Source organism: Ranitomeya variabilis, chromosome 3 (assembly GCF_051348905.1).
Source record: "Ranitomeya variabilis isolate aRanVar5 chromosome 3, aRanVar5.hap1, whole genome shotgun sequence".
Lineage (NCBI taxonomy): Eukaryota > Metazoa > Chordata > Amphibia > Anura > Dendrobatidae > Ranitomeya > Ranitomeya variabilis.
The window spans coordinates 513,590,054-513,605,336 of record NC_135234.1 but is presented as its reverse complement, the minus strand read 5'-3'; the positions used below and the strand labels follow the sequence as shown (position 1 = coordinate 513,605,336).

The following is a 15,283-nucleotide window of genomic DNA, read 5'->3' as shown; positions in this document are numbered from 1 at the left end:
ACTTAATGAGAGCCAGAAGGTTGAAGCTCAGCTTTATTCAGTTGAGGGCAACACCAGGCAGGGGCAGACACCGTTAGTAGGCCGGAACCACCATTTTGTTTTTTAAAAAACACTTAATGAGAGCCAGAAGGTTGAAGCTCAGCTTTATTCAGTTGAGGGCAACACCAGGCAGGGGCAGACACCGTTAGTAGGCTGGAACCAGCAATGTGTTTAAAAACAGCAGTTAATCAGAGCCGGAAGGTAGAAGCTCAGCTTTATTCAGTTGAGGGCAACACCAGGGAGGGGCAGAAGCCGTTAGTAGGCCCTAACCACCATTCTGTTTTTTAAAAAACACTTAATGAGAGCCAGAAGGTTGAAGCTCAGCTTTATTCAGTTGAGGGCAACACCAGGCAGGGGCAGACACCGTTAGTAGGCCGGAACCACCATTTTGTTTTTTAAAAAACACTTAATGAGAGCCAGAAGGTTGAAGCTCAGCTTTATTCAGTTGAGGGCAACACCAGGAAGGGGCAGAAGCCGTTAGTAGGCCCTAACCACCATTTTGTTTTTTAAAAAACACTTAATGAGAGCCAGAAGGTTGAAGCTCAGCTTTATTCAGTTGAGGGCAACACCAGGCAGGGGCAGACACCGTTAGTAGGCCGGAACCACCATTTTGTTTTTTAAAAAACACTTAATGAGAGCCAGAAGGTTGAAGCTCAGCTTTATTCAGTTGAGGGCAACACCAGGCAGGGGCAGACACCGTTAGTAGGCCGGAACCACCATTTTGTTTTTTAAAAAACACTTAATGAGAGCCAGAAGGTTGAAGCTCAGCTTTATTCAGTTGAGGGCAACACCAGGGAGGGGCAGAAGCCGTTAGTAGGCCCTAACCACCATTTTGTTTTTTAAAAAACACTTAATGAGAGCCAGAAGGTTGAAGCTCAGCTTTATTCAGTTGAGGGCAACACCAGGCAGGGGCAGACACCGTTAGTAGGCCGGAACCACCATTTTGTTTTTTAAAAAACACTTAATGAGAGCCAGAAGGTTGAAGCTCAGCTTTATTCAGTTGAGGGCAACACCAGGGAGGGGCAGAAGCCGTTAGTAGGCCCTAACCACCATTTTGTTTTTTAAAAAACACTTAATGAGAGCCAGAAGGTTGAAGCTCAGCTTTATTCAGTTGAGGGCAACACCAGGCAGGGGCAGACACCGTTAGTAGGCCGGAACCACCATTTTGTTTTTTAAAAAACACTTAATGAGAGCCAGAAGGTTGAAGCTCAGCTTTATTCAGTTGAGGGCAACACCAGGCAGGGGCAGACACCGTTAGTAGGCCGGAACCACCATTTTGTTTTTTAAAAAACACTTAATGAGAGCCAGAAGGTTGAAGCTCAGCTTTATTCAGTTGAGGGCAACACCAGGCAGGGGCAGACACCGTTAGTAGGCCGGAACCACCATTTTGTTTTTTAAAAAACACTTAATGAGAGCCAGAAGGTTGAAGCTCAGCTTTATTCAGTTGAGGGCAACACCAGGGAGGGGCAGAAGCCGTTAGTAGGCCCTAACCACCATTTTGTTTTTTAAAAAACACTTAATGAGAGCCAGAAGGTTGAAGCTCAGCTTTATTCAGTTGAGGGCAACACCAGGCAGGGGCAGACACCGTTAGTAGGCCGGAACCACCATTTTGTTTTTTAAAAAACACTTAATGAGAGCCAGAAGGTTGAAGCTCAGCTTTATTCAGTTGAGGGCAACACCAGGGAGGGGCAGAAGCCGTTAGTAGGCCCTAACCACCATTTTGTTTTTTAAAAAACACTTAATGAGAGCCAGAAGGTTGAAGCTCAGCTTTATTCAGTTGAGGGCAACACCAGGCAGGGGCAGACACCGTTAGTAGGCCGGAACCACCATTTTGTTTTTTAAAAAACACTTAATGAGAGCCAGAAGGTTGAAGCTCAGCTTTATTCAGTTGAGGGCAACACCAGGCAGGGGCAGACACCGTTAGTAGGCCGGAACCAGCAATGTGTTTAAAAACAGCAGTTAATCAGAGCCGGAAGGTAGAAGCTCAGCTTTATTCAGTTGAGGGCAACACCAGGGAGGGGCAGAAGCCGTTAGTAGGCCCTAACCACCATTTTGTTTTTTAAAAAACACTTAATGAGAGCCAGAAGGTTGAAGCTCAGCTTTATTCAGTTGAGGGCAACACCAGGGAGGGGCAGAAGCCGTTAGTAGGCCCTAACCACCATTTTGTTTTTTAAAAAACACTTAATGAGAGCCAGAAGGTAGAAGCTCAGCTTTATTCAGTTGAGGACAACTTGAATTAGGGACTGCATACAGACTTAGCAGGCTGTCCCCTGTGTGGACCATGCATCCAATACATTAACCCATTGAGCCACAAAGGACACGTAACCTTCCGTGGCCATGCCTACAGGTCCATGTGTCTGTTGTCAGGTGTACCTTTGTCAGTGTAGGCCTATTGGAAGGAGGGACCGCAGACAGGCTTCGAAGGCCTAACACAATAAAATGGGCTGGCTGTAGGCACTTTAAAATTGGTTCCAGGGGTACACGGGCAGCAGTGGTCTGGTCAGTGGAGGCCTAGTGGAAGGAGGGACCGCAGACAGGCTTCGAAGGCCTAACACAATAAAATGGGCTGGCTGTAGGCACTTTAAAATTGGTTCCAGGGGTACACGGGCAGCAGTGGTCTGGTCAGTGGAGGCCTAGTGGAAGGAGGGACCGCAGACAGGCTTCGAAGGCCTAAAATAACAAACAATAGGCTCATGGCAGTTTTACAGCGGTTACATGGATACACGGGCAGGCAGCTTGGTGGTGAGTGGAGGAGTATTTAAAGTAGGGACCGCAGACAGGCTATCAAAGGCCTAAAATAACAAACAATAGGCTCATGGCAGTTTTACAGCGGTTACATGGATACACAGGCAGCTTGGTGGTGAGTGGAGGAGTATTTAAAGTAGGGACCGCAGACAGGCTATCAAAGGCCTAAAATAACAAACAATAGGCTCATGGCAGTTTTACAGCGGTTACATGGATACACGGGCAGGCAGCTGGTGATGAGTGGAGGAGTATTTAAAGTAGGGACCGCAGACAGGCTATCAAAGGCCTAAAATAACAAACAATAGGCTCATGGCAGTTTTACAGCGGTTACATGGATACACGGGCAGGCAGCTGGTGATGAGTGGAGGAGTATTTAAAGTAGGGACCGCAGACAGGCTATCAAAGGCCTAAAATAACAAACAATAGGCTCATGGCAGTTTTACAGCGGTTACATGGATACACAGGCAGCTTGGTGGTGAGTGGAGGAGTATTTAAAGTAGGGACCGCAGACAGGCTATCAAAGGCCTAAAATAACAAACAATAGGCTCATGGCAGTTTTACAGCGGTTACATGGATACACGGGCAGGCAGCTGGTGATGAGTGGAGGAGTATTTAAAGTAGGGACCACAGACAGGCTATCAAAGGCCTAAAATAACAAACAATAGGCTCATGGCAGTTTTACAGCGGTTACATGGATACACGGGCAGGCAGCTGGTGATGAGTGGAGGAGTATTTAAAGTAGGGACCGCAGACAGGCTATCAAAGGCCTAAAATAACAAACAATAGGCTCATGGCAGTTTTACAGCGGTTACATGGATACACAGGCAGCTTGGTGGTGAGTGGAGGAGTATTTAAAGTAGGGACCGCAGACAGGCTATCAAAGGCCTAAAATAACAAACAATAGGCTCATGGCAGTTTTACAGCGGTTACATGGATACACGGGCAGGCAGCTGGTGATGAGTGGAGGAGTATTTAAAGTAGGGACCGCAGACAGGCTATCAAAGGCCTAAAATAACAAACAATAGGCTCATGGCAGTTTTACAGCGGTTACATGGATACACGGGCAGGCAGCTGGTGATGAGTGGAGGAGTATTTAAAGTAGGGACCGCAGACAGGCTATCAAAGGCCTAAAATAACAAACAATAGGCTCATGGCAGTTTTACAGCGGTTACATGGATACACAGGCAGCTTGGTGGTGAGTGGAGGAGTATTTAAAGTAGGGACCGCAGACAGGCTATCAAAGGCCTAAAATAACAAACAATAGGCTCATGGCAGTTTTACAGCGGTTACATGGATACACGGGCAGGCAGCTGGTGATGAGTGGAGGAGTATTTAAAGTAGGGACCGCAGACAGGCTATCAAAGGCCTAAAATAACAAACAATAGGCTCATGGCAGTTTTACAGCGGTTACATGGATACACAGGCAGCTTGGTGGTGAGTGGAGGAGTATTTAAAGTAGGGACCGCAGACAGGCTATCAAAGGCCTAAAATAACAAACAATAGGCTCATGGCAGTTTTACAGCGGTTTCATGGATACACGGGCAGGCAGCTGGTGATGAGTGGAGGAGTATTTAAAGTAGGGACCGCAGACAGGCTATCAAAGGCCTAAAATAACAAACAATAGGCTCATGGCAGTTTTACAGCGGTTACATGGATACACAGGCAGCTTGGTGGTGAGTGGAGGAGTATTTAAAGTAGGGACCGCAGACAGGCTATCAAAGGCCTAAAATAACAAACAATAGGCTCATGGCAGTTTTACAGCGGTTACATGGATACACGGGCAGGCAGCTGGTGATGAGTGGAGGAGTATTTAAAGTAGGGACCGCAGACAGGCTATCAAAGGCCTAAAATAACAAACAATAGGCTCATGGCAGTTTTACAGCGGTTACATGGATACACGGGCAGGCAGCTTGGTGGTGAGTGGAGGAGTATTTAAAGTAGGGACCGCAGACAGGCTATCAAAGGCCTAAAATAACAAACAATAGGCTCATGGCAGTTTTACAGCGGTTACATGGATACACGGGCAGGCAGCTGGTGATGAGTGGAGGAGTATTTAAAGTAGGGACCGCAGACAGGCTATCAAAGGCCTAAAATAACAAACAATAGGCTCATGGCAGTTTTACAGCGGTTACATGGATACACGGGCAGGCAGCTGGTGATGAGTGGAGGAGTATTTAAAGTAGGGACCGCAGACAGGCTATCAAAGGCCTAAAATAACAAACAATAGGCTCATGGCAGCTTTACAGCGGTTACATGGATACACAGGCAGCTTGGTGGTGAGTGGAGGAGTAGTGCAAGGAGTGTCTGTCCCAGTACTCCCAAAATATAAATAGATGTTAATGTCTCGCAAAACAACCAAAACAAAAAAAAAGGTGGCATACTTAGGTACAGGGGTGGGCTCATCTACTGAGTTTCTGACATAGTAATTTGGCAGTAACTATTTAATGGTGCCAATATAGGACACAGACACAGACTACTTTAAGTTGCATCATAGATGTCTACAAATTTGTATTGTCAGTGCCAGACATTGAATGATGTCAGCGAATAGACTAAAGATTGGTGGAGCTGTGCGACATAATTTTGCACGTGGTAGAGCACATTTTGAGCTGGGGTAGGGGGGAACTCTCTTGAGGCCGGCGGGACCGCCCCAGGGCCCCTCATGTTACAACGGTGTGTCTGACGTTGGGTGCACACCGCCACCGCCAGAGACACTACATTGTACTATGAGGGACCCAGTAGCAATGCCGTCAACCAAAAGCGAGCACACCCACCTCTTCAGACAAACAGCAGTCTCACGGGTGCTTGCGCCAAGTCGCGATACCACGGCCCCGTGTGGGGAGTTTTGCCATTTAGGGAGGTGTAAACATGTCGTATGCTGTACAATCAGCTGCAGCAAATTAGACATTAGAAAAGTAATTCACAGGCAAGAGCTTTTCATAGGAAAGCTAGGTGTCGGCCGGGCAAGGTGGGGCAAAAGATTTCGAAATCCAGTTGTGGTTCATTTTAATTAATGTTAGATCGTCAACATTTTGGGTAGCCAGACGAGTCCTTTTTTCGGTTAATATTGAACCTGCAGCACTGAATACTCTTTCTGATAGGACACTTGCTGCCGGGCAAGCAAGCTCCTGCAATGCATATTCTGCCAATTCTGGCCAGGTGTCTAATTTGGAGGCCCAGTAATCAAATGGGAATGACGGTTGAGGGAGAACATCGATAAGGGATGAAAAATAGTTAGTAACCATACTGGACAAATGTTGTCTCCTGTCACTTTCAATTGATGCAGCAGTACCTGTCCTGTCTGCGGTCATAGCAAAATCACTCCACAACCTGGTCAGAAAACCCCTCTGTCCAACGCCACTTCTGATGTGTGCACCCCTAACACTCCTAGTCTGCTGCCCCCTGGAGCTCGTGTGAGAACGATCACGTGCGCTGTGTGCTGGGAATGCCTGAAGCAAACGGTCAACAAGAGTTGATTGTTTGGTTGCTAATATTAGTTCCAAGTTCTCATGTGGCATAATATTTTGCAATTTGCCTTTATAGCGTGGATCAAGGAGGCAGGCCAACCAGTAATCGTCATCGTTCATCATTTTCGTAATGCGTGTGTCCCTTTTTAGGATACGTAAGGCATAATCCGCCATGTGGGCCAAAGTTCCAGTTGTCAAATCTCCGGTTGTGATTGGTTGAGGGGCAGTTGCAGGCAAATCTACGTCACTTGTGTCCCTCAAAAAACCAGAACCCGGCCGTGACACGCAACCAATTTCCTGTGTCCCCGGGAAAGGTTCGGCATTAAAAATATACTCATCCCCATCATCCTCCTCGTCCTCCACCTCCTCTTCGCCCGCTACCTCGTCCTGTACACTGCCCTGACCAGACAATGGCTGACTGTCATCAAGGCTTTCCTCTTCCTCTGGTGCAGACGCCTGCTCCTTTATGTGCGTCAAACTTTGCATCAGCAGACGCATTAGGGGGATGCTCATGCTTATTACGGCGTTGTCTGCACTAACCAGCCGTGTGCATTCCTCAAAACACTGAAGGACTTGACACATGTCTTGTATCTTAGACCACTGCACACCTGACAACTCCATGTCTGCCATCCTACTGCCTGCCCGTGTATCCTCCCACAAATAAATAACAGCACGCCTCTGTTCGCACAGTCTCTGAAGCATGTGCAGTGTTGAGTTCCACCTTGTTGCAACGTCTATGATGAGGCGATGCTGGAGAAGGTTCAAAGACCGCTGATAGGTCTGCATACGGCTGGCGTGTACAGGCGAACGTCGGATATGTGAGCAAAGTGCACGCACTTTGAGGAGCAGGTCGGAGAACCCAGGATAAGTTTTCAATAAGCACTGCACCACCAGGTTTAAGGTGTGAGCCAGGCAAGGAATGTGTTTCAGTTGGGAAAGGGAGATGGCAGCCATGAAATTCCTTCCGTTATCACTCACTACCTTGCCTGCCTCAAGATCTACTGTGCCCAGCCACGACTGCGTTTCTTGTTGCAAGAACTCGGACAGAACTTCCGCGGTGTGTCTGTTGTCGCCCAAACACTTCATAGCCAATACAGCCTGCTGACGCTTGGCAGTAGCTGGCCCATAATGGGACAACTGGTGTGCAACAGTGTCATCTGCCGATGGAGTGGTTGGCAGACTGCGTTCTGTGGAAGAGCTGTAGCTTCTGCAGGAGGACGAGGAGGAGGAGGAGGAGGGGGTGCGAACGCCTACAGCCAACTGTTTCCTAGACCGTGGGCTAGGCACAACTGTCCCTAAATTGATGTCGCCTGTGGACCCTGCATCCACCACATTCACCCAGTGTGCCGTGATGGACACATAACGTCCCTGGCCATGCCTACTGGTCCATGCATCTGTAGTCAGGTGCACCTTTGTACTCACAGATTGCCTGAGTGCATGGACGATGCGCTGTTTAACATGCTGGTGCAGGGCTGGGATGGCTTTTCTGGAAAAAAAGTGTCGACTGGGTAGCTCGTATCGTGGTTCAGCGTACTCCATCAGGGCTTTGAAAGCTTCGCTTTCAACTAACCGGTAGGGCATCATCTCTAACGAGATTAGTCTAGCTATGTGGGCGTTAAAACCCTGTGTACGCGGATGCGAGGATAAGTACTTCCTTTTTCTAACCATAGTCTCATGTAGGGTGAGCTGGACTGGAGAGCTGGAGATCGTGGAACTTTCGGGTGTGCCGGTGTACATGGCAGACTGAGAGACGGTTGGAGACGGTATTGTTTCCACCGGTGCCCTAGATGCAATATTTCCTCCTACAAAACTGGTGGTTCCCTGACCCTGACTGCTTTTGCCTGGCAAAGAAACCTGCACAGATACTGCCGGTGGTGCGGAAAATGGTGGCCTTACAGTGACGGAAGGGATGTTGCGTTGCTGACTAGCTTCATTGGCCGAGGGTGCTACAACCTTAAGGGACGTTTGGTAGTTAGTCCAGGCTTGAAAATGCATGGTGGTTAAGTGTCTATGCATGCAACTAGTATTTAGACTTTTCAGATTCTGACCTCTGCTTAAGCTAGTTGAACATTTTTGACAGATGACTTTGCGCTGATCAGTTGGATGTTGTTTAAAAAAATGCCAGACTGCACTCTTCCTAGACTCGGATCCCTTTTCAGGGATTGCAGACTGAGCTTTAACCGGATGGCCACGCTGTCCTCCAACAGGTTTTGGCTTTGACACGCGTTTTGGGCCAGATACGGGCCCGGCAGATGGAACCTGTTGCGATGTTGATGCCTGCTGCGGCCCCTCCTCCACCTCCGCTTCTGAACTACTGCCGCCTGCACCCTGTTCCCCCAATGGCTGCCAATCGGGGTCAATAACTGGGTCATCTATTACCTCCTCTTCGAGCTCGTGTGCAACTTCGTCTGTGTCACTGTGTCGGTCGGTGGTATAGCGTTCGTGGCGGGGCAACATAGTCTCATCAGGGTCTGATTGTGGATCTGTACCCTGAGAGGGCAATGTGGTGGTCTGAGTCAAAGGAGCAGCATAGTACTCTGGCTGTGGCTGTGCATCAGTGCACTCCATGTCAGAATCTACTTGTAATGGGCATGGCCTGTTAAATGTTTCACTTTCTAAGCCAGGGACGGTATGTGTAAAGAGCTCCATGGAGTGACCCGTTGTGTCGCCTGCTGCATCCTTCTCTCTTGTTGTAGTTTTTGCTGAGGAGGACAAGGAAGCGACTTGTCCCTGACAGTGAACATCCACAAGCGACGCGCTGCTTTTACATTTACCAGTTTCGGAAGAGGAGGCAAAAGAGCTAGAGGCTGAGTCTGCAATGTAAGCCAAAACTTGCTGTTGCTGCTCCGCCTTTAAAAGCGGTTTTCCTACTCCCAGAAAAGAGAGCGTTCGAGGCCTTGTGTAGCCTGACGACGAAACTGGCTCCACAGCTCCAGACTTAGGTGGAATATTTTTATCCCCACGACCACCTGATGCTCCACTACCACTACCATCATTACCAGCTGACAATGAACGCCCACGACGACCTCTTGCACCAGACTTCCTCATTGTTTTAAAATCTTAACCAAAGTAACTTTATTTGTTGCTGTCAAACAACTTACACGGTGAGCTATAACTTCAGTATGATTTCAATATCCCTTAACAGGTTGGTGAGACCACAAGGAAAATCAGGCACAATGTTACACACTCTGTTTTCTGTGGCACAAAATCACAGAGATGACACACACGCAGGACTGTCACTCAAGCACTAATGTCAATATTAATCTCCCACCTAATTTATTTTTATTTTTTTCTCAGGGAGACTTTAGAAACCAAATAATATTAAAAAAAAAACAAAAAAAAAAACAACAAAAAAAAGGCTTTCTATGGCCCACAATTAGAGAGAGAGAGGTGGCACACCCAGGAGTCAAGACTGGCGCACAAGCTGAAAGGGCAATATTACTCTCCCACTGTTTTTTTAAGTTTTTTTTTTTTATTTTCAGGGAGACTTTAGAAACCAAATAATATTAAAAAAACCAAAAAAATAAATAGCCTTTCTATGGCCCACTGAATGAGAGAGAGAGGTGGCACACCCAGGAGTCAAGACTGGCACACAAGCTGAAAGGGCAATATTACTCTCCCACTGTTTTTTTATGTATTTTTTGTTTTTTAAGTGAGACTTTAGAAACCAAATAATATTAAAAAAAAAAAAAAAAAAAAGGCTTTCTATGGCCCACAATTAGAGAGAGAGAGGTGGCACACCCAGGAGTCAAGACTGGCACACAAGCTGAAAGGGCAATATTACTCTCCCACTGTTTTTTTATGTATTTTTTGTTTTTTAAGGGAGACTTTAGAAACCCAATAATATTTAAAAAAAAAAAAAAAAGGCTTTCTATGGCCCACAATTAGAGAGAGAGGTGGCACACCCAGGAGTCAAGACTGGCACACAAGCTGAAAGGGCAATATTACTCTCCCACTGTTTTTTTATGTATTTTTTGTTTTTTAAGGGAGACTTTAGAAAACAAATAATATTAAAAAAAAACAAAAAAAAAAAGGCTTTCTATGGCCCACAATTAGAGAGAGAGAGGTGGCACACCCAGGAGTCAAGACTGGCGCACAAGCTGAAAGGGCAATATTACTCTCCCACTGTTTTTTTAAGTTTTTTTTTTTATTTTCAGGGAGACTTTAGAAACCAAATAATATTAAAAAAACCAAAAAAATAAATAGCCTTTCTATGGCCCACTGAATGAGAGAGAGAGGTGGCACACCCAGGAGTCAAGACTGGCACACAAGCTGAAAGGGCAATATTACTCTCCCACTGTTTTTTTATGTTTTTTTTTTTTTCAGGGAGACTTTAGAAACCAAATAATATTAAAAAAACCAAAAAAATAAATAGCCTTTCTATGGCCCACTGAATGAGAGAGAGAGGTGGCACACCCAGGAGTCAAGACTGGCACACAAGCTGAAAGGGCAATATTACTCTCCCACTGTTTTTTTATGTATTTTTTGTTTTTTAAGGGAGACTTTAGAAACCCAATAATATTTAAAAAAAAAAAAAAAAAAAAGGCTTTCTATGGCCCACTGAATGAGAGAGAGAGGTGGCACACCCAGGAGTCAAGACTGGCACACAAGCTGAAAGGGCAATATTACTCTCCCACTGTTTTTTTATGTATTTTTTGTTTTTTAAGGGAGACTTTAGAAACCCAATAATATTTAAAAAAAAAAAAAAAAAGGCTTTCTATGGCCCACAATTAGAGAGAGAGGTGGCACACCCAGGAGTCAAGACTGGCACACAAGCTGAAAGGGCAATATTACTCTCCCACTGTTTTTTTATGTATTTTTTGTTTTTTAAGGGAGACTTTAGAAAACAAATAATATTAAAAAAAAAACAAAAAAAAAAAGGCTTTCTATGGCCCACAATTAGAGAGAGAGAGGTGGCACACCCAGGAGTCAAGACTGGCGCACAAGCTGAAAGGGCAATATTACTCTCCCACTGTTTTTTTATTTTTTATTTTTTTTTCAGGGAGACTTTAGAAACCAAATAATAAGAAAAAAAATAAATAAATAAATAGGCTTTCTATAGCCCACTGAATGAGAGATAGCACACACAGCAGTGGCACACAAGCCCTGACTGAGGCCAATATTTTTCTACCACTGATTGATGTAGTGTTTTTGTGTTGAGGTAGAATTTAGAACACAAATCACGGAAAAAATAAATAGGCTTTCTATGGCCCACTCAGTGAGAGATGGCACACACAGGGATGGCACTGTAGCAGAAATGCCAATCTTAATCTCCCACAAAAAAAAACAAAAAAAAAAAAAACAGGGACTGTCCTACAATTACTATCTCCCTGCAGTAATCTAAGCCAGGTATGGCAGGCAGCAATAGGAGTGGACTGATGCACAAATTAAATAAAAAGTGTGGACAAACAAAAAAGATAGCTGTGCAGAAAGGAACAAGAGGATATGTGCTTTGAAAAAAGCAGTTGGTTTCCACAGTGGCGTACACACAGCAATACAGCTATCACGGAGACTTCTAGGGCAGCCCAATGAGCTACAGCGCTGAGGAAAAAAAAAAAAAATAGCTTCCACAGTCCCTGCACACCGAAGGTGGTGTTGGACAGTGGAAATCGCTACAGCACAAGCGGTTTGGTGGTTAGTGGACCCTGCCTAACGCTCTCCCTGCTTCTGACGAAGCGGCAGCAACCTCTCCCTAAGCTCAGATCAGCAGCAGTAAGATGGCGGTCGGCGGGAACGCCCCTTTATAGCCCCTGTGACGCCGCAGACAGCAAGCCAATCACTGCAATGCCCTTCTCTAAGATGGTGGGGACCAGGATCTATGTCATCACGCTGCCCACACTCTGCGTTCACCTTCATTGGCTGAGAAATGGCGCTTTTCGCATCATTGAAACGCGACTTTGGCGCGAAAGTCGCGTACCGCATGGCCGACAAGCACAGGGGTCGGATCGGGTTTCATGAGACGCCGACTTAGCCAAAAGTCGGCGACTTTTGAAAATGATCGACCCGTTTCGCTCAACCCTAGTGGAGGGTCTTAAATAGTCAGAAAAGGCTGGAAAAAGAGATAATTAATCCAAACATGTGAAGCTCATTGTTCTTTGTGCCTGAACTACTTCTTAATACTTTAGGGGAACCAAACAGAATTCTGGTGGGTTGAGGGGTTGAATAATAAATGACCCTCTGAAAAAACTTTTCCCAATTTAAAAAAAAAAATAAAAGAAATAACATTTTTTTTTGCTGCAGTGCATTTCACACTTCCAGGCTGATCTACAGTCCAAATGTCACAATGCCAAGTTAATTCCAAATGTGTAAACCTGCTAAATCTGCAGGGGGTTGAATACTACTTGTAGGCACTGTATATATATATATATATACACGCACACACACACACACACTAGATGGTGGCCCGATATACGTGGTATGTCGCCCAGCCCACATAGTATATCGCGCAGGCCACATAGTATATAGCACTGCCCATGTACTATATATCCCTGCCACTTATATAGCTCAGCCCATGTAGTATATTGCCCAGCCACGTATATAGCACATCCCATGTAGTATATTGCACAGCCACTTATTTTGCACATCCCATGTAGTATATAGCACAGGCCACGTAGTATATTGCCCAGCCACGTATATAGCACAGCCCATGTTTATTGCCCAGCCCATGTAGTATATTGCCCAGCCACGTATATAGCACAGCCCATGTAGTATATTGCCCAGCCACGTATATAGCACATCCCATGTAGTATATTGCCCAGCCACTTATTTAGCACATCCCATGTAGTATATAGCACAGGCCACGTAGTATATTGCCCAGCCACGTATATAGCACAGCCCATGTTTATTGCCCAGCCCATGTAGTATATTGCCCAGCCACGTATATAGCACAGCCCATGTAGTATATTGCCCAGCCACGTATATAGCACATCCCATGTAGTATATTGCCCAGCCACTTATTTAGCACATCCCATGTAGTATATAGCACAGGCCACGTAGTATATTGCCCAGCCACGTATATAGCACATCCCATGTAGTGTATTGCCCAGACACTTATTTAGCACATCCCATGTAGTATATAGCACAGGCCACGTAGTATATTGCCCAGCCACGTATATAGCACATCCCATGTAGTATATTGCCCAGCCACTTATTTAGCACATCCCATGTAGTATATAGCACAGGCCACGTAGTATATTGCCCAGCCACGTATATAGCACATCCCATGTAGTATATTGCCCAGCCACTTATTTAGCACATCCCATGTAGTATATAGCACAGGCCACGTAGTATATTGCCCAGTCACGTATATAGCACATCCCATGTAGTATATTGCCCAGCCACTTATATTGCAGAGCCCATGTAGTATATAGCACAGGCCATGTAGTATATAGCCCAGCCACGTAGTAGCAGGGAGAAAAATTTTGTGCGTAACGACCCAAGAAACCTTCACTTACATGTATTTTCTTGCACACGGTCTTTGTGCAACTGTAGATAACCGTATATTTCTGTTCTTTCACTGTAAATTTTAATACAAATTTTCCCTTGTAATCTGTTATTTTTCAGATTGAAAAACACCCGGAGGTCTGGGACCGGTCACATGAGAATTACAAGGGGGCAAAGCGTGATTCCTGGCCCAAGATTGTAACAACTCTATTTCCTGAGTGGCCAAATCTATCTAAACAGTGGCAAACAACAATTTGTAAGTATTGATTTCTTAAATTTTTTGGAAAAAGTAAGGAAATGGGATTAGTAATATTTTATATTTAAATTCTTTCATTTCAGTGGGCGATGTGAGGAAGAGGTGGCGGTCAGTGACAGATCGATTCATGAAGTCCCTCAAGACTCCGAGTGGCAGCTCGCCGCCAAGGAAGCGGGTGCCATATGCAGACCAGCTGCAGTTTATATTGGGAAGCCGGAGTTTGAGGAGGTAGTTTATATATAAAAATTGTTTAGCTTGACATAATGATTTAAAATATTATTTTTTTAACATTGTTTTTTTTCTTTGGTCTGCAGAACTGAAAGCAACGTGTGTGCCCAAACACCTCCGGACCTAGGTGACTCCACAGAGGACAATATTGGAGAGGAAGTAGAAGAATGCAGGATGGGCAGCCAAGCTTCTCCGGGGGACATGTCTTTGTCCGGAAGGTCACAAGAGGTTACCGATACCTTTGGAGAACGTGACATAGCACCTCGTGCGGGAGAAGTTTTGGACTCTAACACTGCTTCTACTTCCTCGGACGCTGCAGCCAACTCTGGTGGTGGTGTGTCGAGGCACATGGGGATGGGGGCTGCTTCTGCCCGTCCCGTGGCTTTGAGAAGGGCGGCACCAAAGAAGTCTAAACAAGCTCAAGTAATAGAAAACTTAACAAGCCGTACGCTCAATCTGCTAGACAATTCGGCAAAGCAGGATGAGCAAGACAAATTTGGGTCACTTTTGGCAGACCGCCTTAGAACACTGCCACGGGACAAGCAGCAAATGTACATGACAGCAGCCAATTGTCTGTTAACGGCAATTGATGGGACATCCACCCTACCCCCAGCCCAACAAATTATGATGGGTATTTTTAATATTTTTAATAACCCCATTGTGCCTCCACCACCACCACCAGCAGCCGCACCGCAGCGTTATGGGCAGGCCGCTACATACAGGGCCGACCACGTAGAGGCCTACAGTTATGGCCATACACATGGACCTACAGCAACTGGCCATCGTACCAGTACACCCAATTCCAGTCTCTCCTCCCAACATGACTCATTTACGGGTTATGGATACCACCGGGAATATCACAATTTTTGAGATTTGATGTCTCCTCCTTTTTGAGTAGAGATGGGAGTGTAGACAATGTTTTACTGTGATGAGAGTTCTAGCCCAAATGTGAATAAGTTATTTACGGTTTTTCCAAAAAAATCTAAGTTTATTGTAAAAAATTTATTGTTATTGATATTTGGATATTACTTCAGCTAATGTATCTTCCTTTGATAATGTTCACAACATTTTCTGTTATGTAATAAAATTATTTTTTAATGTAATAAAA

General features: G+C 45.4%; 1 protein-coding gene across 1 annotated transcript in view; it reads left to right on the top strand.

Moving 5' to 3' along the window:
- The window catches only part of LOC143817726 (uncharacterized), a 47,644-nt gene extending 32,599 nt beyond the window's left edge, over positions 1-15,045 (top strand). The window contains exons 3-5 of the mRNA XM_077299212.1: positions 13,812-13,947; positions 14,031-14,175; positions 14,262-15,045. Coding sequence (XP_077155327.1) covers positions 13,812-13,947; positions 14,031-14,175; positions 14,262-15,045 — 1,065 coding nt within the window. The remainder of the gene's footprint in view (positions 1-13,811; positions 13,948-14,030; positions 14,176-14,261) is intronic.
- The last annotated feature ends 238 nt before the right edge of the window (positions 15,046-15,283 follow it).